At 41.6% G+C, this 27,809-nt stretch overlaps 1 protein-coding gene across 1 annotated transcript in view; it reads left to right on the top strand.

The window, feature by feature from the left end:
* The window catches only part of MTRR (5-methyltetrahydrofolate-homocysteine methyltransferase reductase), a 118,100-nt gene that overhangs the window by 77,867 nt on the left and 12,424 nt on the right, over window positions 1-27,809 (top strand). The window contains exons 11-14 of the mRNA XM_043507118.1: window positions 1,011-1,108; window positions 1,271-1,348; window positions 2,856-3,042; window positions 14,136-14,254. Of these exons, the coding sequence (XP_043363053.1) occupies window positions 1,011-1,108; window positions 1,271-1,348; window positions 2,856-3,042; window positions 14,136-14,254 (482 nt within the window). The remainder of the gene's footprint in view (window positions 1-1,010; window positions 1,109-1,270; window positions 1,349-2,855; window positions 3,043-14,135; window positions 14,255-27,809) is intronic.

The raw sequence follows: 27,809 nt of genomic DNA, 5'->3' as shown, positions 1-27,809 counted from the left end.
ATGCAGGTGAGTAGTCCTGTTGACTTTACGCTGCTCCTGTGCATATTGATAAGCACTGGCATAAGTGTTTCCAGGATCAGGGCCTTTATTTGTAAAGCAGCTTTAAAAAAAAGGCTAACATTTTCAAGGGCCCATTTCCCAATACTTGGGGTTTTTGCCTCCTCTTGTTCTTTTGGTACTCTGTTTTTCCCTATATCCCATATAACTGTTAAACAAACCAAAAATACCTTTTATAAAAATAATTTTCATAAGAAATAATACGGTAGATTTCCTTAAACTCTCTGGTTCAAATACTCTACTAAAGTTTGCTTTGTATATTTGCTATTTGCAGGTATTTATATTTGAATGAATAATAAAAGATACATCTAGTTTGTGTTCTCCTCACACAGCCTTGAATTTCCTGCACTCTGGAGCTTTCATTTATTGGATGGCCCTGGAGCATCTGATTATCTGAAATATTGTGCGTTGTAAGGAATTAATGCAAATGAAAGCTGCAGAATTCATGGGAGTTTTCTGGTTCATAGCAGCAGTTCTGTACATCCCACCATGATCCCTCTGCAATGATATTTCTGCCCTCCCTTCGTGGAAGGGGAGCTCAGTGGTTGTATTTCTCTTCCTCCCCTCCCTTTCATGAAAGGACTCTGTGGCACTGGTTGTTGCTGGCCTCCTTAAATGGAGCCCATATGGTATTAGTATCTGGTACTCAATATTCAATATTTTTCAAATTAATAACATATTTTCTGAACATCATCTTCAATGACATTATTGGCCCACTGGGAGGATTTGAGGATTGACACTGGCCCTAAGGTAAATTGAGTTTGAGACCCGTTCTTTAAATAGAGCTGTAATGAAACCCAGATATCTAATATGGCAGACATAAGGCGCATCCATTGAGCCACCCTACCTTTGAAATAAATATGTAAATCTCTCCGCTATACTGAAAGAGTAATCAAAACCTCCCTTATTTAGGTTTATATTTTCTTGTGTTTTGTGTTAATGTGTACTCACAGACAGCACCAATCAGAAATCATGTTTCATTGTGCACATCTGTTAATCCCATGCAGTTTGTTTTTGGGGACAAAGCTATAATAGTCAGACCAGGAAACTAGTGAGTGAGTCAAGATTCACTTGTTGGTTTTCCCTGTCAAATTCTGTGGAATGCAAAAAGTAAACAATCATTACGAATGGAAAAAAATAATATATTTAAAATTCTTCCACAGTGTTATTAGTAAGGCATAAGGAAATTTGCTTATGATTTTTGATGCAACAGTGATAACCAATGGGTTTTTTTATTATTTGTTTCAGAACATCTTCCTAAACTGCAAGCCAGGTCCTATTCAGCTTCAAGGTACATATATATTTAGATTTATATCTTGTTTGTAATTTAGGCATGGTTTTTCCTCACAAAAGGATACCTTGTTACAGCATTACAGAGAGCAAACTGGGTTATATGGCAATTTAGTTTTGTTTAAGAGAACTTTGATCCTGCGGTCAGTGTGGAAATCAGCTTTACCTGTTTGAGTTTGTACATACACACGCAATCCCCTGTGGCTAAAAATGATTCCAGGACATAGGTAACTACTTCTACAGAAGTCCCTCACAGTGGAACTATTTTTTTTATTTTATTTTATTTATTTATTTTTAGAAATCTTGAGGCAAGACTAAACGCATGAAAATGTCCTTGATTTATTCGGAATACTTCCAGCACAAGTGTACAGTATGGCTTTAGTTACACAGAGCAGGCAAGTAAATAATCTCAGGCCTAGACTGGGCCATGAGGCATTTGCCTAGTGGACTGATATCTTCCATAAGCAGCAGGGCTGTCTCGCTGCTCAGCTGTCGGTCCTGGAACTGCTTTACTATGAGATCAGGCAGACTGAGGGGAGTAACTAACTGCTCCCATTTACTAGTGCTGCTGAACTAACTCAGCCAGGTAGCTCCCAGCCTTTGCCTTTGGGAAGAGATACAGAAGATCACTGCAGCTTGGCTCTCCATCCTCAAATCCTGTGAGGCAGAAAGAGGAGAAGGAAGAGACCCCCAACAGCCCTTTAACAGGGACAAGTATTGAAGGCATGGCAGTCTCTGGAATGCACCTGCCTAGCAGCCTTCCCCAGCAGGCCAGGTTGAGTTGTCTGAGAAAGACATTAGGAAGCTAATTTATGGGTGAGAAGATTGCAAGGGGAAGAGTTATAGAGTGGGAGTGAGTGGGAATGGAAGAGGGGGAGACTGACGATGAGAAGGAGGAAGGAATTGAAGGAAAGTGATGAAATTGGTTAAAAAAAGAATGGAGAGCTGCAAATAGATTAAAGAAGGATGAGTGGGAAGATAGGAAGGGAATGGAGAGAGAGAGGAAAAGAAAGGGAACAATATTAAATATTAAATAAAATCTAGAATGAGGGGAACTAGAAAAAGATGGAGACAATAGATGGAGGAGAAGAAATAGGGTGGAAGAAAGGAAAAATAAAACCTGGGTAGAAAAGAATCTAAGTTCATTTTTTAATTTAATAGAAAGTGTTATAAAAATGTTCTAATTGAAAACACACACAAATGTTGTGTTGCATATAAATAAAGTAATATTCTTTGAGTGGCTGTTAACATTTTACCAGTGCTTTCACAAAATAAAACTCTCATGCATATGAATCTGATACATTCAGAAGAGTTCTGTTCGAATTCTGTGAGTCATTCATATGGTATTGTCCAAGCACCTGCCAATCCAGCCCTGTACAACCCCACCCCATGAAGTCAAGGGATAGACTCTGACTTCAATGAGATTTGGATTAGGCCCAAAATGAAGCTACTGTACTAATTCCTTCTCAGATAGTATTTTGATTGTTCAATCATTTGTGTCATTGCAGCTCCAATTTATTTCAACCAGGAAAACTGCAGTTTGTTTTTAATGTTGTGGAGTTTCCATCCTCCCCATCTCGACTGGTTTCACAAAAAGGAGTGTGTACAGGTTGGCTCGCTGAGTTAGTTACACCAATGCTTCAGCCACATAAAAACTCTCTACGCACAAAGGAAGAAAAATTGTCAGCTGTAAAGGTACCAAAACAAGGTCTAAATTCTTGTGGTTTTAGTGTGATACAATTAGAATGTGTATTCCTGGAAAAAACAATTTTCCTTATTTCTTTGATCTGCAGCTCAGATATTCTGATACTAGCAATATGTTTCTCCATTTGTGCAATTCCACCCCTAGTTACAAGTTTCTCCTTCCCTTTGTGATCCCTTTATATCTGCAGTGTGGTATATCTCCAATGGGATTTTCTGTTTAAAATCTTTTTGTTAATTTTATCCATGAATAGCATATCCTGGCAAAGTATATGTAACCATTGTGTTGGAGTGAATTCATGGAGGGATTTAAACTTACTAATGATGGGCCAGAATCCAAAACCCGGTTTAAATGCCCCTCCAAACTCTGGAGGAGTTTGGAAGCAGATCTTCATTTGCAGCTCATACCTCATATCTAATCCTCACCTTGAAATGCACATGTAACTTGCAGTAATTTTAGTGGGAGTTACATGTGCATATTTAAAAGGAAATTAACCCACTATGAGGGCTCATTTACTGAAATTCTCTTGGTTTAAATAGGTTCAGTTCCATTGACTTTTGTCAGCAAAGAATTTAGTGCATGAGTAATGTTAGCTCAGGCTTCTTTTGGCCAGCTTCTATCTACTTTTGACACTGAAAAGTGGAGTCTGGTATCAGGATCAGGACCTTGGTCCATGAGCTTTTTTTTGTGTGACAACCTCCTTCACAGCTGCCTCGGTCTTTTATAACCCTGTAAAAGGGTCAGCTGGCTTACAGTTAGCCAATCAGAGGGCAGTTTCAGTATTTCTGGTAAAACCATTTCTCTCCCTTTCTGAGTCTTCCTGCTCAGGTAGATGAATATTTGATCAGCCAATGGGTAAAGATTGTAACACTGCAGTATTGACAGTATCCTTGCTATTCCCTCCCCCTTTTCAATGATTGCACATGGTTCGATCCTACCACACAAAGTATGACTATGAGTGTATACATATAGCAGTCATGTAACAAAGTGAAAAACTAATTATAGAGATCAGGTAACCTATTTTGCTTTTCAAAAAAATATTTCACTCTTGCCATTTTCTCCTTGAAATGACTTCCTTTAGAAAAAGATTCATATCCTTGAACAGCCACTGAAAAGGTAGATTTATGACACTACTTCATAGAAAGGAACGTCTTTTTTCTCTCTTGCCTGATTTTCTCTCCAGCTCTCTCTTGGGTTATGGCACTTTATTCTGCCCCTATGCATTGGGGAGAGAGTGCTCAGCTCCCTGCTCTGTCTGTGTGCTTCAGTCAGAGTCAAGATTTTTGATCAGAGGCAGAGCTGCAATGTGTGTGCTGGGAGGGGAAAGTGTGAGCAGTGCTCCCACACTGTTGAAAAATGCTGTAGAAGGGATGTTTGTGTAGTGTTGAAATAGTGGAAAGGTTGGTTTGTGTGTCAACCAGTGGAAAGGCTGATTCGGTAAGGTTCCATCTCTTTAAAAGACTAGACTCCCAATCTGGCCCCAACGCACTTCTAAGAAGGTCATATATAGTGCCCTGTGAAAATTTTGTTTTGTTTTGTTTAAAAAATTCATCATAATGTAAAGGGCAAAATATTGAATTTCATGGAGTATGCATGGAATTAATTTTACAACTAAAATTAACAGTAAGCAAACATATATACAGTCAACTAAATATTCAATTATTTCTATTTTTTTTTTAATTAAAGTTAAGTATCAGTTTATGGAGTGGTTCCTTTTTGATGGATTGCCTCTGCTTAGTAGGAAGCACCCATCTGCTGAAACACTTTGTTTGGCATCCACAGAGCTAGGGACTCCAAATAAATATTGCTTGGCAAATTTTGAAATGTTGGAAAGACATGGTTCTGTAGACCTCCAAAAGGTAGTCATTGCTGCATTCCTTTGCATAAAACCAGTAGCCTTTTAATTCAGTTTTGCAGCTCCTGTTGAAATGATTTAAGAAATCCAGTGGGATGGTATCCATTTTTAAAGTATGTACTTGCAAGATATAAAAGACCCTTACTGCTTTAAGGAACTGGCATGCTGGCTGTGTGAAATAGGGTTTTCTTTCCATGCACTTAGGGAGCTTGTAGTTTGTAATCTTATCTGCAACTTCAGTAAAAGTTTTAATATATTGGCTTTGAATCCCTGCATCACCACTGTCTTGCTCACTTTTAAATGCTCAGTAAGTTGTTAATTAAGTCAACAACTTTATTGTATACTTGATTCATGCACATCTCGCAGCTTTCAAACCATTTGATCAAATCAGCAAGCTCTTTGCCATACCTTAATGTAAGGGGACTGTTGTCCCCTTACTAAAACTCAGTGGTTTGTTTGGTTGGTTTTTTTGTTGTTGTGTTTTTTTTTTGTTTGGGGGGGTTGTTGTTTTTTTTATTGGCTAGCCCCCAGTACCAAAAGTAAGGGGAAGGGCCAATGGGAAATCAGGACCATGAGACTGACAGTCCCCAGGATCAATGGGGAGAGGCCAATGCTCCAGGTCAGCCTGATTGACAGGGCAGGCAGGCTAATTAGAGAGTCAGGAGGCCGGGGGGGGTTCTGTCCACAGTATGAGCTGGAATTGCTTGGGTCAGACAGAGTGGGGCTGAGCTAAGGAGAAAGCCGGGGCCCGAGCTGAGCTGGGGAGCAGAGCTGGGTCAGATCCAGAAGGACCAGAAAAGCAGCCAACAGAGCAGACCTGTGCTGGGAGGAGAGTTACCGAAGCAACCCACAGGGCAGACCTGTGCTAGGAGGAGAGCTGCAGCAACCAGAGCCAGAAGGGCCAGAGAAGCAGCCCAGTGAGCTGGAGGCAGAGCAGCAGTAATGGAACTGAGGTAGAGTGGAGCTGGATCTGAGGCAGTCCAGTGCCGTGTGTGGTGAGCAGCCGGGGAGAGCAAGGAGGACCCTGAGCAGCCGGCCAAGCCAAGACGCCTGGCCGGCCAGACTTGAATGGGGATTGTAACCCCAATGGGGCAGAAGCAATTCTGGGAAGAAGGGTCCTGCCACCTAGAGCTTAAGAGCATGTGGCCACTTCCAGAGCAAGTGTCCGACCCGCAGCATCCCTGCAGCACACCAAGGGCCTGAGAAGGAGGCCTGGGGCTTGTGAGGAACAGACTGAACTTCCCTTACATTCCAGAGATGCTGGTTGTGATGTCCCCATGCCACAGAGCAGGGTTATGTGTTTTCCTTTAACCTTTCCCATATTTTCCTTTTTTTTTTTTTAATTGATTGCTGTTCAAATCAATTGTATTTGCTTTGAACTGTATGTAATGATCAGTGGGTCAGGGAAGCATCCAGTGCAGAGAGCACATCCCAGAGTGGGGACACCCTAGCCCCTTCCCTAAGTGACCAAAACAATGTTGGGGATCGAGCCCCCAAGGAATCCTGGGTCCAGCCTTGTTTGGGTTACGAGGACTCTGCCATGCATGAGAGTGGAAGAGGAGCCCTTGAGGTCAGGAAGGCCTATGGGTAAAGGAAGTGGGAGCGAGGACTCGGATCCTTTCACTAGCCCACTTCACAGAGGTAGTGTATAAGCTGGGAAAGTTCCCCACAATAGCATTACCAATTCCCCCTGCTTATGTGTAGATGAAATTGAGTTGTAGCTGTAAAATTTCTGAACCGTGCAACAGATGTTTCAGCTCCTTAACACTTTGTGTTTGTAACTTTCATCTCCTCTTCCACCAAACTCAAGTAAAAAGTAATGTACTGTGTATGGTAATCAGTAGCAGCATACAAGCTTCCTATCTTGTCTTAACTGCTTTAGGGGGCAGTTTCACAGGAAGATTCGAACCCACAGCCTACCCTTTGCAGATTTTCTTTAAAATGTAATTTTCTGCTCGGATGATATTTACAAACTTTTTTGACTCTTTCTGTTAGCTTGTCAACCTTTGGGAAATTGGTCCTTCAGATCTCATTATCAAGGGCTACTATGTGAGCACTACAGGTATGTTGAACTGAGTTAAGTAGTAATCCCAAAGCATTTGATTGTAAGCTTTGATGTAGGGTGTGTTGTCATAGATAGATGAACTAATATAATCAAAATCCACCCCAAAGGTATTCAACACTTTACAGTAGCGTGTGCAATGGTGTTGTAAATAACCACATATAGGTAAATTGTATCAGCAAGGACAACTTTCAGTTCCAAGTTAGATTGTCTGTCTTCACCATTTAGGACTTGCAAAACAAAATTATGTAACAGATACTCATCTTGGGCATCAGTTAGTTTGTCAGTGATCACGGACAGCCATCCAGACTTCTTTACAAATTCCATAATCTCCTTCTTCTGACACTTGTCAATTTTAGGTAAATATTCATATCTCAGCTGGGTTGATGAAGGAATCACTTCACCATTTACTACATTCTTTCTGAAAAATTCCCATAGCCTTTGGTTGTCCAGTTTTTGAAGAGAGATATTTGGGCAAACAAATGTGTCTGTCTGGTCAATATTTACGCGGAATTGCATGCCTTACAGTTTTCAGTGGAATTTTGAAACAAGGAAGTCACTAGCTTTTATTTCTTCACAAGTAAAAGAGTTGCTATACCGCTCTCAGTTTCCACCTTTCTCTTTTGATAAGCACCTAAAACCAGTTAACTGTTTTGAACTTTTTTGGTAGTGTAGTAGTAACATTTCAGGAGGTACAGAAGAGCTTATCTCAATCATGGAGTAAAACTCATGGTGGATACTGCTTCATCTGCTGCAGACACCTTTTTAACCTTGTATTTTTTAAGAGGCATCCATTTTCTTGTTTGTAGTTTACAGTGTTTCCCAGCTAGATTGTATTCAGTCACATTGATGATGTGATTACTTTGCAGCACACTATTCTGTGCATGCAGGAAAATAGTACACATGGAGACGTAACATCTGAACTGTGCAGTTTGCTATAGTGATTTTTGTATGAAATAATTTGTACACATTTTCGTTTTGATTAAGAATATTGAAAAAAATGTGGTGTTGAGCTAACATCACGATTTCTTTGCCGTCTATGAAATCATGGTTTACATAGGGCCTTAGTCGCGTAGTATGTTGTAACCCATGTTAGAGTGCTGTTGGGGGCTGTAAGTGTTGCCAGGGGGATGCTCTTTTTCTCTCTCAGTGGTGAACCTCATGATTTTCCCATCTCTTGTGAGGTTTTGTAACAGGTCAGGTTACTGAAAGTTACTATATTGCTATTTTTTTTTCCACTGAATGCATCCTATGAAGTGAGCTGTAGCTCACGAAAGCTTATGCTCAAATAAATTTGTTAGTCTTTAAGGTGCCACAAGTACTCCTTTTCTTTTTGCGAATACAGACTAACATGGCTGCTACTCTGAAACCTGTATATTGGAAAAGTTTCTGTAACAACCATAGAAGATTGAGAGATTTCTGGTGTATATCTAAGGTCAGGGAACTATTGGAAGATGACACCTTTTTACAACGCCTTATGTTTATATTATTTATTGCCTTATGAGAAGGGATTTATAGGGTATTTTTTGTCAGAGAATTGCTTGCCATCATGTATATTCATCATGGTCTCAGGCTCATTAGAAATAAGTGAAATGTCAGAAATCTGGCAGGATACTGTATAAGCAGCATGCCAAAAAGGAAGAGCAACTGACACCAAAAAGTTTAGATCACCATCTATTTGATTAAAAGAGGGAGTCCAATTCCAAGATATCCATAGTCGGAGGTAATTTGTCAAATTTACTAGAGCAAGATCTGTCTTACAAATTATCTTAATTTTTTTTAAATTATTTTCAAGGGAAATTGACTCAGTGTGCATATGATGTAGTTTATCCCAGCTTTTACAAACATATTTGATTTAATATATATTATCACGTTTTAAGTTACTACTGGGACATCGGAAAGGGACCTAAACATGTGGTGGGGGTGGGGGAGAAGAATGAAAGGTTAATTACTACAGTGGGCTGAACAAAATTGTAAGGTGTTTTTATCTGCTGTGTAAGCTAAAGTTCAACATAGACAAATGTGCAGCTGTACATATTGATTGCAAAATATGTAGAATACCAATACAAAATGAATGAGGCTGATGTTGAGCAGAAATATACTAGATTAATTACAAACTCTTTTAAAAATAGATATACATGTACCATTTTCAGAAGCAATATTAAAAAAAATCAGAACCACACACAGTATTGGAATACATAATGGCAAAAGTAAACCACTAACTCAAATATTGTGGAATGCACTATGGTTATATAAATACAAACATCAGCTTCCCCTGCAGGAATTGCACTAATTTCTTATTGTTAAATAGCAAAAAGAAACGTAGGGCTCTAATATTTTTAGAGAAATGATAAAAGGTAGCTTCACACAGAGGATTAAACAACAAGAACTGAGTTGTTGGGGTTTTGTTTTGTTTTTTTTTTTTAAAAAAACTTGTTTTACTTGGTAGAGCAGAATTTCTTAAATTTTATTCTAACATTTCTCCCCTTAAACTTTATAAATAAATAAAATTGGGGTCTCCCTTAACTAAGGACCTAATCTTGCTCCATTGAATTAATTCACAAAAATAAATTTGTCATTTGCCATTGACTTCAGTGGAGTAGGTTGAGTCTCCATTATTGTTGTTTATATGTATTGTGGTAAGGGCTAAAGGCCCCAATTTGGGATTAGGGCTGCAGTCCACTAGTCATCATACACGCACAGCAAAAAGATGACCACTGCCCAGAAGAATTCACAATTTGAAGTATAAGACAGGAGGCAACAAATGGATGCAACAAGAGGATTGGGGGAGCACAACATAGCAGTAAGATCATAGAATCAGAAAGCTGGGAGGGACCTTCAGAGGTCATCTAATCCAGTCCCCTGCACTCAAGGCAGGACTAAGTATTATCTAGACCATCCCTGACAAGTGTTTGTCCAACCTGCTCTTAAAAATCCCCAATGATGGAGATTACACAACCTCCCTAGGCAATTTATTCCAGTGCTTAACCACTCTGACAATTAGGAAGTTTTTCCTAATGTCCAACCTAAATCGCCCTTGCTGCAATTTAAGTCTCTTGCTTCTTGTCCTATCCTCAGAGTTTAAGAAGAACAATTTTTCTCCCTCCTCCTTGTAACAATCTTTTATGTACTTAAAAACTGTTATGTCCCCCTCTCTCTCTCTTCCCTCTCTCTTCTCTTCTCCAGACTAAACAAACCCAATTTTGTAACTCTTTCCTCATAGGTCATGTTTTCTAGACCTTTAATCATTTTTGTTGCTCTTCACTGGATTTTCTCCAATTTGTCCACATCTTTCCCGAAAAGTGGCACCCAGAACTGGACACAATACTCCAGTTGAGGCCTAATCAGCGCAGAGTAGAGTGGAAGAATTACTTGTTGTGTCTTGCTTACTACACTCCCAGAATGTTTGCTTTTTTTGCAATAGCGTTACACTGTTGACTCATATTTAGCTTGTGATCCACTATGATCCCCAGATCCCTTTCCGCAGTACTCCTTCTTAGGCAGTCATTTCCCATTTCATATGTCTGCAATTGATTGTTCCTTCCTAAGTGGAGTACTTTGCATTTGTCCCTATTGAATTTCATCCTATTTACTTCAGACCATTTTTCCTATTTATCCAAACCATTTTGAATTTTAATCCTATCCTCCAAAGCATTTGCAACCCCTCCCAGCTTGGTATAGTCCGCAAACTTTATAAGTGTATTCTGTATGCCATTATCTAAATCACTAATGAAGATATTGAACAGAACCAGACCCAGAACCAATCCCAGCGGGACTCCACTTGTTATGCCCTTCCAGCATGACTTTAAACCACTGATAACTACTCTCTGGGAATGATTTTCCAATCAATTGTGCACCCACCTTATAGTAGCTCCATCTAGTTTGTTTATGAGAAGTACATATAGACAGTATCAAAAGCCTTACTAAAGTCAAGATATACCACATCTACCACTTCCTCCCTATCTACAAGGCTTGTTATCCTGTCAAAGAAAGCTATCAGGTTAGTTTGACACTATTTGTTCTTGACAGATCCATACTGACTGTTATTTATCACCTTATTATCTTCTAGGTCAGGGGTTCCCAACGTGGTTCCCACGGGTGCCATGGCGCCCGCTGGGGCATTTTTGTGGGCCCATAGGACACCCCGCCGCCGAAATGCCTCCGCTGAGCACGACCGCCAGAGAACCGCCCACCAAAATGCTGCCGAGAAGCATTGCATTTCTCGGCTGCCTTTCAGCGGCGACACTTCTTCCTGCTGCCACTTCTCAGCAGCATTTCAGCAACGGGGTGTCCGATGCCCGTCACAGTCTTCTGGGAATAACAATATGCTATTCCCACAGAAAGGTTGGGGACTACTGTTCTAGGTGTTTGCAAATTGATTGCTTAATTATTTGCTCCATTATCTTTCCGGGTACAGAAATTAATCTGATTGGTCTGTAATTCCTGGGTTGTCCTTATTTCCCTTTTTATAGATGGGCAACTATATTTGCCCTTTTCCAGTCTTCTGGAATGTCTCCCGTCTTCCATAACTTTTCAAAGATAATTGCTAATGGCTCAGATATCTCCTCAGTCAGCTCTTTGAGTATTTTAGGATGCATTTCATCAGGCCCTGTTGATTTGAAGACATCTAACTTATCCAAGTAATTTTTGACTTGTTTTTTCCCTATTTTAGACTCTGATCCTACCTCATTTTCACTGGTATTCACTATGTTAGATGTCTAGTCGCCACGAACCTTCTTAGAGAAAATTGGAACAAAGATGATTATTTGCAGTATAACAAACAGCAGTCGCAGTTCACCAGCTGCCTAGCACATTGTCACATATTTTGTGGACATCACAGTTAGGTGAAGTTGAAGGACTGATTTGAAGAAGGATAATGTAGTGGCTTTGTGATGATTTTTATGTATATGTGATGGGATATTCAAACCCCATACTGGGCAACAAGAGTTAAGGATCTGTTCTGAGCTCAGCCAGTCCCACCCTGCCATACCTGCAAAAGATGCACACACTAGAGATGGTGTTAAAAGGGAGAAGAACAGCTCATTTGTGGGCAAACCGGGGAAGGGAGCAGACCTGCAACTTGTAGCTCCTGAGGAAAGGGCTGAGGGAAGGCAGGATCTCTCCCAGCAACAACTGCCAGAAGGTTCCTCCCTGAGGGAAGAGAGAACCTGCTTCAGATGCACCTTGAGAGGGAAGCATTTCCTTCTCTCTCTCATTGTTTGTTTGTGTTAATTCCCCTTGGGTTGTTTGTGGACTACCAGGACAGGGGAGAGATTGGAAATTGACCTGGCCAGAGGGTCAAGTCACAGGAGGAGGCAGCTGCTGCCCTGAAAGAGAGAGAGAGAGCTGCCACACCAAGCATGGCCACAAGGAGGCATTTAGTGGTGACCTGACCCCCTCCCTTTACACCTCCTTGCCACAGACTGGAAACTTCGGACAATAGCGGAGTGGTAGGAAGTGGTCCAGGGAGGGCAGCCTAGGCCTGAATATTAGGCCTTTAATAGCCCTCACAGGGCCCTAAGCCAGAACCCAGTGGAGTGGGAGGTCCCTGGCTCCCCTACCAACCTGCCCTCCACCCCGCATGTTGAAAGGTCTAAGCCCTGACCAGGCAATGTTCCCCACAAAAGCAAATCATCACAGTGTAGCTTCTCCTATGCAAAAGGGGTGGCATTTAAGAAATCACAGAGGTGCCTGAGGAAAAACTGCAGTGATGGACAATGAATGCTGACATCTCTGGCAGAGCAGACATGGGGGTTGACATGATTGGCCTGTAAAGAAAAAGACAAGAAGCTTGTGTTTGATGCAGCTAAACAGGTGGAACTAATAGAGGGATGCAGGGGAGGGTAATGTGGTTAGAAGGATGATCCAAGAAGATACTTGCGGCATTTTCAATGGATTTAAGGGGGCAAGCATTTGTCAAAATCAGAGAGGAAGGTGTTGCAATATGTGAGATTTTGGAGTGCCTGGATAAGTTTTATCTGTGTGGGCAGAAGGAAGTCTGGATCTTGAAGGTGTTTTGAAAGACGCAGCAGCAAGATTTAGACACGGCCTGGATGTGTAGGTCTACAGAGAAGGCTGAGTCAAAGATAATTCCCAGACTATTGTCCTGTTGCAAGAAGGATGGTGGTGCTGTCCACAGTGATTGAGAAAAGAGCCTCTTCTAAGGCAGATGTCTAATTTTATCTTTTTTTTTTTTTGCTGAACTAGTTCAATTGGGCGAGCATTGGGGTGAAGATCTAAAGGTCCCATTTCAAATCTGGCTTCTTGTGGTAGATTCTCTCACTGACAATTTTTCAATCAACATTGGATGTTTTTCCAAAAGCTGTGCTCTCGGAATTTTTTCAGGGAAGCTCTATGGGCTGTGGTATACAGGAGATCAGATTAGATAACCACAGCAATCCCTTCTGGCCTTAGATCTGTGAATCTCTTCTTCCAACCGTCCCTTTGAAAATGTTCTCTTAAATTGGGGGTAGGGAAATTTTACAATATTTTAAACCTCTGGAGAGGGGAACCCTGTTACTTTTTGTTTCTAGCTGGGTAATTATTATTTTCAATTAAGATGGCACAAACAGACCAATATAGAGAATATTTAATGTTCAACAGATGGTTCAATTTTTGTTGAGAAAAAAAAAGTCTCTCTCTCTCCCCCACTCTCACAGGGAGTCAGTCTTGCAGTTCCAGAGAAACTCACATTTGACTCTTTTTTTTCCATAATAATAAGTGATGATGGAAGCAGGGGTCACAGGTGGAAGGAAAGAAACAGTTTAAGATTAGCATCAAGAAAGCCTTGTTTCCTCAGAGTACTACAGATCAACATTTCAAGAACCTCTAAAAATGCCTCTCCTAAATTTGAGATTGTATCAGTTTTCATATTCAGAAACCCATGTTTCTGTGTGCATTTACCCACTTTTGGACATGCAGATAGACTGCAAATTTGGCATCTATGTTTTCAGAGACCTATTTGAAATTTGGCCTCAAATATTTACATGACTTCAGTAAGCTGGGAAGTTTAAGCAGACTACAGTCATTCAAATATAATTCATTAATTTGTTCTGTGTACGCATGTGCATGCGTGTGGGAACACACACACGCGTACACACACACATATATATATATATATATATATATATATATTCTCACACATGTAATTGTATTTAATTTCATTTTAGGTCTCTATTTTTGCTCGTCCAATCAACACTTTCCACTTACCTTCAGATCCATCTATCCCTTTTATGATGGTGGGTCCAGGTACTGGAGTTTCACCTTTTATTGGCTTCCTGCAACATAGGTATGTTCTGCATTATTACATGAAAAGCTACCAGTTTGTTATGTTAAGGAAAATGTTTCATAACATCTGGTGTCAGGTTGACATGTAATGGGTAACTTTTTTCAGTTGTTTCTAGTTGGACATATTCTCATGCCATTTACTACATCAGAAGTGGGCAAACTACGACCCACAGGACCGTCCTGACCAGCCCCTGAGCTCCTGGCCCAGGAGGCTCGCCCCAGCCCCTCCCCCGTAGCCACGCTGCCGCACAGTGCAATATTCTGGGCAGCAGGGCTGCAGAACCCAGCCTGACCAAGTTCTCTGCTGCACGGCGCGGCTGCCTGTCCTGGTGAAGCCACCCTGCCAGCTTACCCGTGCTCCAGGCAGCGTGGTATGAGAGCAGGGGGGAGTTAGATAGCTAGAGGGCAGGGGAGTTCATGGGGTGTTCAGGGGCGTGGATAGGGGTTGAATGGGGGCAGGGGTCCCAGGGGGGGCAGTCAGGAAGGAGAGGAGGGGTTTGATGGGGTGGTGGAGGGTGTGGATGGGGCAGGGGTCCCGGGGGGGCACTCAGGAAGGAGGGAGGGGATTGGATGGGGCGGCAGGGGGCAGTTAGGGTGGGGGGTCCAGGGGCGGTCAGGAGACCGAGAGCGGAGGGGTTGGATGGGCAGGGGTCCTGGGGGGGCCGTCAAGGGGCGAGAAGCGGGGGGATCAGATAGAGGGCAGGGGCCAGACCATGCCTTGCTGTCTGGGGAGACACAGCCTCCCCTAACCAGTCCTCCATACAATTTCAGAAACTCGATGCAACCCTCAAGCCAAAAAGTTTGCCCGGCCCTGTACTGTATCATCACTAGGGCTTTTGTTGGAAATAATTTTATTTTAATTTTCGTAGTGTCTAAATTCATGGAATACATTCTGTTTTCGCATAAATGTGCTGGATATAGGGGGAGTTTGATGGTTCAAGGGACTGATAAGAAAAAACAAACTCTTTCATTTCTGAGTCTCTAGTAGGAGTCCAGAAGAGATCAATAGTTATTGAAAGTTGTTACTGTGCTGTTGTTTGATCTAAGAGAAATGAATTAGTAGTCTCAGCTCATTTCCTTCAGAACAAGAGTCCACATCACAAAACTTACAATGGGAAATGGAATTTTTGACAGCCTTGCTGGCAGCCATATTTAAGAGGCCATGTATTGAATGGGCATGGAAATTGGAATCCCTGCTGACTCTAGGGGTATGTTTAAATGGCAAAACAAATACCTGAGGCAGCAAGTCTCGGAGCCTAGATCCACAGACTTGGGCTTGTGTTGTAGCATTAAAAATAGCTATGTAAGCATTTGGGTGCAGGCTGTGAAGTCCAAAAGAGTGGTTTTAGAACTCAAGCTCCAGCCCAAACCCAAATATCTAAACAGCTATTCTTAGCACCGTAGCATGAGGCCCAGTCTGTAAACCTGGCCTTTGAGACTCATTGCTGTGGGTATTTTTTAGCTGTGTAGACAAACCCCAAGAGGTCCCACCAGGTGATGGCTGAAGCACGTGAGCAAAAATGTTTGGGATATATGCCAGTGCTCCTGCTGTTCCTGTTATGCGGATGAATAAAGGGTATAGTACCCCGAAAACAGATGTAGAGTACCCCCAGAATAGCTCACCTATTGCCCCCTCCTGTGTTTACTAAGGATTTTCTAAAAACAACACACTTATTAACCAATCTGTTTTCCTAAAGTATGGGTCTCCAGGATAGCTAAGGAAATACCTGGTGGACATGGATACAGCCTTCCAATAAATGATTGACAGAAACAGTATTTTTTTTTTCAAAACAAGGCATTTTTGCATTAGTATAAGCAATAATCTCTAACGGTATGTCTACACTATGAAATTAGGTCGAATTTATAGAAGTCGGTTATTTAGAAATCCTTTTTATATAGTCGATTGTGTGTCCCCACACAAAATGCTCTAAGTGCATTAAATGCATTAACTCGGCAGACTGCTTCCACAGTATCGAGGCTAGCGTCTACTTCCGTAGTGTTGCACTGTGAGTAGTCCCACAGTTCCCGCAGTCTCCACTGCCCATTGGAATTCTGGGTTGAGATCCCAATGCCTGAGGGGGCAAAAAACATTGTCGCGGGTGGTTCTGGGTACATGTCATCAGGCCCTCCCTCCCTCCCTCCCTCCGTGAAAGCAAAGGCAGACAATCGTTTCATGCCTTTTTTCCTGAGTTACCTGTGCAGACGCCATACCACGGCAAGCATGGAGTCCGCTCAGCTCACTGTCACCGTATGTCTCCTGGCAGCAGATGGTGTAATAGGCCTGAAAATCATCGTCATTGTGTCCGAGGTGCTCCTGGCCGCCTCGGTAAGGTCAGTCAGTAGCGCCTGGGCAGACATGGGTGCGGGGACTAAATTAGGAGTGACTTGAACAGGTCATTCTCTTTAGTCCTGCAGGCAATCCTATTGAACCATCTTATGGTGAGCAGGCAGGGGATGAGGATGGCTAGCAGTCCTATTGCACCATCTTCTGCCAAACAGCCAGGAGATGTGGATGGCTTGCAGTCCTACTGCACTGTCTGCTGCCAGATGGTGCAGTAGGACTGTAAAAGATAGATGGAGTGGATCTAAACAAGAAATAGACCAGATTTGTTTTGTATTCATTTGCTCCCCCATCCCTCCCTTGCTCCCTCCGTGAAATCAACGGCCGACAATCGTTTTGGTGAGATCTGTAAGGGGCACCTTGAAAACTTTAATGGAGATTCAGTCCTGCCTGAAATACCAGAGGGAGGGATAGCTTAGTGGGTTGAGCATTGGCCTGCTAAACCCAGGGGTTTGAGTTCAATCCTTGAGGGGGCCATTCTGTATGACAGTTGTTTTTGTTTCTCCTTGATGTAAAGCCACCCCCTTTGTTGATTTTAATTCCCTGTAAGCCAACCCTGTAAGCCTTGTCGTCAGTCGCCCCTTCCTCCATCAGAGCAACGGCAGACAATTGTTCCGCGCCTTTTTTTCTGTTCAGATGCCATACCACGGCAAGTATGGAGCCCGCTCAGATCACTTTGGCAATTAGGAGCACATTAAACACCACGCACATTATCCAGCAGTATATGCAGCACCAGAACCTGGCAAAGAGAAACCGGGTGAGTAGGCGACGTCAGTGCAGTGATGAGGACATGGACACAGACTTCTCTCAAAGCACGGGCCTTGGCAATGTGGGCATCATGGTGCTAATGCAGCAGGTTCATGCGCTGGAATGCCGATTCTGGGCCCGAGAAACAAGCACAGACTGGAGGGACCACATAGTGTTGCAGGTCTGGGACGATTCCCAGTGGCTGCGAAACTTTCGCATGCGTAAGGGCACTTCAATGGAACTTTGACTTGCTTTCCCCTGCCCTAAAGCGCATGAATACCAAGATGAGATCAGTCCTCACAGTTGAGAAGTGAATGGCAATAGCCCCGTGGAAGCTTGCAACGCCAGACAGCTACCGGTCAGTTGGGAATCAATTTGGAGTGGGCAAATCTACTGTGGGGGCTGCTGTGATGCAAGTAGCCAACACAATCAAAGATCTGCTGATATCAGGGTAGTGACCCTGGGAAATGTGCAGGTCATAGTGGATGGCTTTGCTGCAATGGGATTCCCTAATTCCCTTATAGACGGAACCATATCCATATCTTGGCACCAGAGCCCCAAGATGGTGAGTACATAAACCACACGGGGTACTTTTCAATAGTGCTGCAAGCACGGGTGGATCACAAGGGACGTTTCACCAACATCAACGTGGGATGGCCGGGAAAGGTACATGACGCTTGCATCTTCAGGAACTCTGGTCTGTTTCAAAAGCTGCAGGAAGGGACTTTCTTCCCAGACCAGAAAATAACCGTTGGGGATGTTGAAATGCCTATAGTTATCCTTGAGGACCCAGCCTACCCCTTAATGCCATGGCTCATGAAACCATACACAGGCAGCCTGGACATTAGTCAGGAGCTGTTCAACTACAGGCTGAGCAAGTGCAGAATGGTGGTAAAATGTGCATTTGGACATTTAAAAGTGCGCTGGCACAATTTACTGACTTGGTTAGACCTCAGCGAACCCAATATTCCCACTGTTATTACTACTTGCTGTGCGCTCCACAATATCTGTGAGAGTAAGGGGGAGATATTTATGGCGGGGTGGGAGGTTGATGCAAATCGCCTGGCCGCTGGTTACGTGCAGCCAGACATCAGGGCAGTTAGAAGAGCACAGGAGGGTGCGGTGTGCATCAGAGAAGCTTTGAAAACCAGTTTTATGACTGGCCAGGCTACGGTGTGAAAGTTCTGTTTGTTTCTCCTTGATGAAAACCCCCGCCCCTTGATTCACTCTACTTCACGGTAAGCTAACCACCCTCCCCTCCTCCCTTCGATCACCGCTTGCAGAGGCAGTAAAGTCATTGTTACTTCACATTCATGTATTCTTTATTAATTCATCACACAAATAGGAGGATAACTGCCAAGGTAGCCCGGGAGGGGTGGTGGAGGAGAGAAGCACCAGGAGGAGTGTTGGAGGAGGGAAGGACAAGGCCACACAGCACTTTAAAAGTTTAAAACTTTAAAACTTATTGAATGCCAGCCTTCTGTTGCTTGGGCAATCCTCTGGGGTGGAGTGGCTGGGTGGCCGGAGGCCCCCCTACTGCGTTCTTGGGCATCTGGGTGAGGAGGCTATGGAACTTGGGGAGGAGGGTGGTTGGTTACACAGGAGCTGTAGCAGCGGTCTGTGCTCCAGCTGCCTTTCCTGCAGCTCAGTCATATGCGGGAGCATATTAGTTTGATCCTCCAGCAGCCTCAGCACTGAATCCTGCTTCCTCTCATCACGCTGCCGCCACCTTTCAGCTTCAGCCCTCTCTTCAGCCTGCCACTTCTCCTCCTGGTCATTTTGTGCTTTCCTGCACTCTGACACTGTCTGCCTCCACGCATTTATCTGTGCTCTGTCAGTGTGGGAGGCCAGCATGAGCTCAGAGAACATTTCATTGCGAGAGTGTTTTTTTTTTTTCGCCTTCTAATCTTCACTAGCCTCTGGGAAGGAGAAGATCCTGTAATCCTTGAAACACATGCAGCTGGTGGAGGAAAAAAAAGGGACAGTGGTATTTAAAAAGACACGTTTTATAGAACAATTGGTACACTCTTTTCACCTTGCTGTTAACATTACATACATAGCGCATGTGCTTTCATTACAAGGTTGCATTTTGCCTCCCCGTGGCTAACAGTGGGAAACATTTCTGTTCAGCCATAGGCAAACAGCCCAGCAGGAACAGGCACCTCTGAATGTCCCCTTAAGAAAAGCACCCTATTTCAACCAGGTGACCATGAATGATATCGCTCTCCTGAGGATAACACAAAGAGATAAAGAACGGATGTTTGAACACCAGCAAACATACACTGCAATGCTTTGTTCTACAATGATTCTCAAGTATGTGCTACTGGCCTGGAGTGGTAAAGTGTCCTTCCATGGTGGACGGAATAAGGCTGCCCTCCTCAGAAACCTTTTGCAAAGGCTTTGGGAGTACATCCAGGAGAGCCGCGAATGCCAGGGCAAATTAATCATTAAACATGCTTGCTTTTAAACCATGTATACTATTTTAAAAGGTACACTCACCAGAGGTCCCTTCTCCACCTGGCGGGTCCAGGAGGCAGCCTTGGGTGGGTTTGGGGGGTACTGGCTCCAGGTCCAGGGTGAGAAACAGTTCCTGGCTGTCAGGAAAATCGGTTTCTCCATTTGCTTGCTGTGAGCTATCTACAACCTCATCATCATCATCTTCCTCATCCCCAAAACCTGCTTCTGTGTTGCCTCCATCTCTATTGAAGGAGTCAAACAACACAGCTGGGGTAGTGGTGGCTGAACCCCCTAAAATGGAAGCATCATAGAAGCAGCATGTTTGGGGCTCTGACGTGGAGCAGCCGTTTGCCTCTCTGTTTTTCTGGTAGGCTTGCCTCTCGGGTACCTGTTATGGCCTCTGTCCTTCATGCCCTGTGAGATTTTGACAAATGTTTTGGCATTTCGAAAACTGGAACGTAGTTCTGATAGCACGGATTCTTCTCCCCATACAGCGATCAGATCCTGTACCTCCTGTTCGGTCCATGCTGGAGCTCTTTTGCACTTCTGGGACTCCATCGTAGTCACCTCTGCTGATGAGCTCTGCATGGTCACCTCTGCTGATGACCTCTGCGCTCACGTGCAGCTTGCCACACTGGCCAAACAGGAAATGGAAATTCAAAAGTTTGCAGGCCTTTTCCTGTCTACCTGGCCAGTGCATCTGAGTTGAGAGTGCTGTCCAGAGCGATCACAATGGAGCACTCTGGGATAGCTCCCGGAGGCCAATACCGTCTAATTGCATCCACTGTACCCGAATTGCACCCTAAATTCGACCCGGCAAGGCCGATTTCAGCGCTAATCCCCTTGTCGGGGGTGGAGTAAGGAAATCGATTTTAAGAGCCCTTTAAGTCAAAAAAAAGGGCTTCGTCATGTGGACGGGTTCAGGATTAAATCGATTTAATGCTGCAAAATTCCACCTCAACTCCTAGTGTAGACCAGGGCTAATACAGTAGTAATCTAAAAACTCTAATCCCTTTAACAAGTTAAAGAGCACCCCAGCCGCAATAAAACAGTTGAAATGGTTCTTAGTGGTTGCACCCTGTCACAGATGGCCAATCTGTCACAGGCTGCTGACAGCAATTTCTATACGCTTCAAATCTTATACATTTCTTTCACTATCAACACTCATACATATATCTTTATTAACCCACACTTGCACACTAACATTATACTATGTTTTTCTATACTGTACTCTAATTATAACTGGCAAGCTTACTCTGCTGACTTCGGCAGCTGCTGCCACTGCTGATTCTTCAGGTCTGCTGCTGTTCTCTGCTTTGCTCTCTTCAGTTCCTACTCCTTCAGCTGCTCCGCTCCTAACTGCCTGGCTGCCCACTGACACACTGCCTTTTATAGTGTCCTGTCAGAACTTTCTAGATGCATGACATCATCAGATCTTTTCTGCACATGCTCAGTACCAAACATTACCTCACATTCTTGAACACATGCCAACATTCCACGCATGCTCACTGCCATTGTTTACCCCAGTTATGATTACCTCATCTGACCTTTCCCTTACTTTTGACCTTTCCCCCTACATTTGTACTGCACATGTTCAGAAATATCATGTGACCTGCAGCTTCCAATAGTGACTCTTGCTTATTCAAAATGGAGGTCAGGAATGCAAGATGGACTGGAGAATTTCTCCAGTATCAGATTCACTCTCCAAAGCAGTCAGTCCAGCACCTTTTATTAAGTGTACTATTGAAAAAAATGTGTTTAGCAAAGTACAGAACAATTACAATCCTGTCAGTTGAAAAGTGCATCAAATGCACAAACTACGAAGTTCATACTATTAAAGAGATGATGAACGTGTCTAATTTATCTGACTAGTAAAATAACCTGATGTATAATCTCAGTTTGTTTTATTATTCTGGTATTAGTTTATAATCATACTCATACACTCTACCATATTAATAGAAACAAAAGAGGCATTTTATCCACCCTAATATGCAGTAAAAATTATACTTAGCTGATATTCGGTTATACCAGAAACAGCAAAAATAAATATCAGTAATAAATCCATTTTCTTCACATTGTGACATTAACAAAATATAGGGTTTAATAACTGGAAAAAAAATTGTGTGGTGTCGTTAGTCAAGAAGTAGTAATTTCACTAGCCTCCATGTTTATGAGGAAATAAACAGCTTATGTGTACTGATGGATTTTATAGACCATATTTTTGGAGTTTTTTTGTATTATAAGGAGACAAGAAAGACAGCATACTTTTTTAAAAACACTAAAAGTGCAATAGTTCCATAAGTTCAGATGGGAATTTGTTTTATTATGCTGGCTGTCTTCTCTCCTTCCTTCCTCCTCCCATCAAAAAATAAGGAACTCAGTATAAACTTGTGTATTGGTATAATATACAGGTTTTTTTGGCAAAGCAAACCTTCCTTACTGTAAAATATACAGTAGTTAGTGATTAAATTACTTTAGGACAGGGGACACCAACATATCTTTCTGGTTATCTATGCACAGATGCCCTGGTCCTTCGAACACTAGTGTTTGCAGGAGCAGGACCATAATTAACAAAAGAAATCCCACACCAAAACAGCTTTTACTTTCTGTTTGTGCTTTGTATTTTCAGCATTCCTCTTGTTACCAATAATTCCAGATTTGCTCATTCTGCTTTTTTGGCATTTCAACTACTCAGGCTTCTTTACTTGAGCACCACAATACTTTATCTCAAACCAATCCATTTTCTAATTAATATGTATTCTATAATCAATTAGTCACCAATACATTTTTCTCCTGTAAGAAAAGGAGCCAGGAAATATTTCCTGGAGTCAATTTTAGAAGTGTTTTCAATAACATTTGTAACTCATCTCTTTCCCTTCTTCACATGTCATATCAACTTTGTTTTTTGTTTTGTTTTAATTTAAACACCATTCAAAGACTTTATCTAAGCTAAAACAGAAGCAAGAGAGCATCTGTTTCTGCGGTGGTTTATTGTTCACCTGGTTATATTGTGTGGGAATAGTTGCTATATGAGCCATTATAAAGAACAAATAATCCTATATACAGTTAACACTCCACTACTTAGATATGTATGATTACACAGAGGAGACTGCTGAACAAAGTTCGTTATTACCTTCAGAAATAGAGGACACAAGTAAATATTAATGGTAAACATTTCCATGGGAGATCATTGTTATTTTACATGTGGTATTTATGTGCAGTGCCATCAACTCAAAGCTTGATTTATTTTTGGAGCAGGTTTGTTTCATATACTACAAATACTGCAGTAAAATATTCTTGGACATGTTGTTTTTGGACAATAGCCAAACCCTTTTCTTATGCACTGATGTGGGCTAATTCCCGTTCATTTCTGAAGAGTTTCAAACGTGCATAAAGACAATTCTTCCCTTATTGTAGGAAAGTAGATTTGTAGACCTTTTGTGTGTGTGGTGGAAAAGACTAGAGTTTTTGGATTCAAATCTCTGCAGACCAGTTTTCCAGCCTGCTTCTGACTTAACATTATAGGTTTAAAGCATGAACGCAGAGCTTTTGATTTTAATTTACACTGTGAGATTTGGAAGAGTAAGTGATGTGTTAGTAATGGGGGAAAAAAACCCTAGGTAAGTATTTGTATGTGAAGCATGAAATTGAATTGTTGCAATGTCAAATGATTTTCTGCTGGGTAATAAATTCTTAGCAAAATATTAATTGGGACAGGCAGAAACTGCATTTGCTGATGCAGAGGTGTTTAAGAGGATTGTTGTTTAAGTTTACTCTCGTTATTACTACTGAAGAAAATCATAATGTGTACTGTTTAACAAGCCAATATATTTGCTGCTGTGACTAATTTTCTACATATTATAATGATGCCAATAGCCTGTTGTTGTTAAGGGGCTGTTTGGGACAGCCAGGAATTTTTAGGTTTAATCAAATTTTTATGTAGTTACAAGCCAAGGCATTTTAACTTTTTAATGCTAGTCCATAGCCCCAGAGGGTATAATGACCTGCTGAAATGTTTTGTGAATGTAAAGCTGGTTTAAACGTCGCAACGTCCGTATATTCAATCTAAAGATTTAAATAAGTTTACAGCTGTGGTTGCATGAGTCAGGGCCAGTGGTCATTTTCAGTAGCTCTTAAACATGTCATCTCAATTATCCTTCAATCCACTCTTGAACCAGGGAGGAGAAGCAAGATAGGCTCTATTAAATTTCTCTTCAGTTTTCTTTAGATGCTGCAGCAGAAGCTTATCTAGAATGATCTCTGATCAGGAGAAAAATCATTTGAAAGAGCATTCCTAGCAGCTAGAAAAATCACAACAAAAAGGAAAAAAAAATGCTATCAGAACCTAAGATGCGTGCTCACACACAATATGCTCAAACAGTTCCACCTTAATTTCCATTTATTGATTCATTCATTTGGAAAGGTCTTATTAAATTTATTCCCCATGGTGGTGGTAGTAATACTTTTGCTGTTATAAAGCACTTTTCACTAGTAGATTTCAAAGCATATTGCAAAGGTGGATGAGCATTGGGGACCTTACTCAGCAACACACTTGCATGGGCTTAAGTGCTTTATTGAATTGAAGCGTTAGTGAGCAGCAAATTTATCACATTTAGTCTTTTAACAAAAATGTCAACAAAATTTCCAAAATGAAACTGATTATTACAATGTGTCTGGCACACACACATTTCAGAGGACACAAAGTACACAGCGATTGAGGGAAAGTGAGAGGGCATCATACGGCTTTATGTGCTCCTGTTCTGTCTGAGCTGAATTTAAATACTATTTCCTTTCAAACATATCAATGCCTACTTTGTAGGAATAACATTTGATACATAGTGATAAATTCTTTATAAGAGGAAGGATGTGTGCAGTGGTTAGAACAAAAGACTGGGAGCCAGAACTCCTGGCCTCTATTTCTAGTTCTGTTATGTATTGTGTGACCTTGAACAAGTCTCTTAACCAATCTGTACCTCACATTACCTATAGCTCCCACAAATAGTGAGATTTAATTATTGTTTGTAAAATACCAGGAGATCCTTAGATTAAAAAAGTTCTGTAAGAGCAAAGTGTTATATGCGGCTTGTATAGATACCAGGTGTATTCTTTCAAGGTGCATGAGCATATAAAAGGCAGAATTTGGCCTTCTATATTTAGTCCGAGTTCCCCGAATTTTCTGGAGGACTCGGACTCTGGTGCTCAACTGGTATAAATTGGCAGAGCTTCATTAAATCAATGGAGCAACGCTAATATATGCCATTTGAGGATGTAGTCCTGGATGCATAACTGTGAAAGCTGCTACATCCACACATGACTTCACACATCATTTGTATTTCCAAGGAATCTCACACTCATCTTTTAAGCTGTATTTGAATTGGTAGATTTTCTTTGGCGAGTGCCCTTATGCCTCCTGTGACTCCTTATAAAATGTGTCACGCTGACAGGTTTCCTTCCAAATACTGTGAGGAGCTGACCGTAACAGAATTGTAACACAAACTGTAATTATTTAAATTTATCTGTATTGTTAATTTCAAAAATGTTGCCTTCAGTGTTGGCAGAAAGGCATTTTAAATGTCTGTTAGGACACTGACACTTTTATCAGACATCTTTTTGACATGATAAATAATATAAGTTTAAGTGTTAATTTTCATATTTAGCACTCAATCCTAACCATGGCTTGCATCATCTTTTGGGGCACGTAGGTCATCTGAAGTGGCTGTGCATTGGGAGAGGTTAGGTTGGTGTGTAAGAGACTGAGGAAGGGAAAGGAAATGGATGCACTCCACAGCATGAAGCTGCAAAGAAGATATAAATGAAGTATAGTACCCTCCTTGCACAGCTCTATCAATAGGTGAGGAAGAAACCAAAACAACCAACAACGCTGCAATATACTTTGTAGAGTGAGATGGTGCTCTCTCTGCTTCTTCCCCTCCCCTCCTCATTCCCATCGCAGGGCAGGGATAAAGAGTTCCTCTCATCCCCAGTGTCTTCTAGCTAGCTCTGTTTCTGAACAGAAAGCCAAGATGATGTCTTCAGGCTCCACATCCCCTTTAAATCAATCCTTCATGTGGGATGCAATCTAACCCTTTCCTCCCATCTATTTCCCCACACTAGGATGTTCAGATGGCATTAAGCAAGCTGTAAGCCTCCCCAGCATCATTTTTCAAAGCTTGAATGCATTTTATTGCAATTGAACTGGATAGATTCTGGGAATGGGAAAGAGGTAGGCATCCGCCCAAGTTATGTATGACTGCCTTTTGGAGGCGGGGCTAGGGGAATTCTCTCTCAGGACACAGAGTAGCCTCTGTTGCTGAGGAGACCTGAGGGGCATGGAGTTTCCGTGATTCTGAGCAGAATCAGGCCCTTAGTGAGTATGGAAGGTTCTCTGGGTGTTGACTGTGTATGTTTTGATTGCCCTGAACATTTTGGAACCTATGGTAGAACATACTGAAGAACACATTCCTATTAATAATAACAACTTTTATTATTTATTATTATATATTGCTTTTAGTCTTCAAAGTGCTGTACACACATTAAATGATCCTCACAATACTTCCAGTAAGTAGGTAGGTATAACTATCCACATTTCTTTAAAGATGAGGGAAAACTCAGAAGGAAAAAGAGGGAAAGTGACTGACCCAAGGCACAGAGGCAATTATTGTCAGATCTGAGACTAGTATTTGAGAGTTTGGTGCTAAGATCATGGGACTAATGTATGTATTCCATGCTTTTTTCAAGTTCCATTCAGTGTTTCCAACCAAACTGCTTAAAGCATATACTAAAGAACAAAAATTAGTGCTTTGAATTTGAGTGCTTAATCATCTGATAAGATCCTAACTTTAAAATATACCACAGTTCTGTAAATCTGCAGTGTTTTGGGGAATGCATAAACACCCAGTGTCCAAACAAGAACATCTTGAAACAACATAAAAAAATCTTAGATCTTGCTCAAAAATATTATTTGAATTTCACAAACTTCCATCCAACATTGCTTGCACCTGATTGATCAGGTTTGTTTTTAATCTTATTTTTGACAGTCCACAAATTTTACTTAATAAATTCTTCAAGGGCTTGCTGATGTGCATTCCACATTAGGCATGTGTGAGCTGCATTGCACCATTGCTGGAAAATTTTCCGTCAGTGATATCTATCAGGCAGTCTCTAGCGCCCTCTGATGCCATGCACCAGATTAAGGAGTGATGCTAGCCACACACCCTCTGTTCCTTCTTAGTGCCCATGACAGTTGCTGAAACAATTCCTCTTGCTTCAGCAAGGCTTCTTCTCAGTGGTTTTGTACTCTGTTGCATAGTTTTAGTTTTAAGTATAGTTAGTAAATATATAGTATAAGTAGTATTAGTGTAAATAGTTAGAAGACCCTCTCTCCTATTGTTGATGGGCTCTCTTTTGCTCACGGTGGATAAAAATCAATGTTTTTGTAATATTTTAAATCTGTTTTTTATTTAAATCAGATTTTTTTTGATAAAATGCTTTTTGAGGAAAAAACCTATCTAAAGATAGATTTAATTAAGATACATTATAGCTCAAAGATATCTCATCATGGAATAGGGATTATAAATTCTAATTGTGTAGTATGAGACAATATATTCATGTAATGTTTAAGAAAAGTTTTGTAAATGAGTTCCAATAGTTCATGGATTAGGGACTGAATCTTATGGGGTTCCAAGGGCTTCTGTATAGATTATTTTATTACTTTCTATCTACCTAATGGGACTCAGTGCTCAGTCTAAAAGATATCATCAGAGATACTTAGTTTTGCAGTTCTCAAACTGTGGATTTGCCTCTACAGAGAGAACATGCTCGTTAACAGCAAAAATGTTTTTGAATGAATAAATAAATAATATAGAGGTGAGAATTAACAGACCTCAACCCTATTGTCCCTCTGCAAATGTGTGTACACAGAGTCAATCCCTTACCTCTCTCTAAAAGTGCAAAGTTTAAGAAAGTTCAATGAATAGAAGATTATTGGGGGCGGAAGAGATCTGGACGAGGA

The sequence above is a fragment of the Dermochelys coriacea genome, chromosome 2 (genome assembly GCF_009764565.3).
Source record: "Dermochelys coriacea isolate rDerCor1 chromosome 2, rDerCor1.pri.v4, whole genome shotgun sequence".
Taxonomy (NCBI): Eukaryota; Metazoa; Chordata; order Testudines; family Dermochelyidae; genus Dermochelys; species Dermochelys coriacea.
The sequence above is the reverse complement of the archived record's forward strand: the minus strand, read 5'-3'. Positions and strand labels throughout refer to the sequence as shown.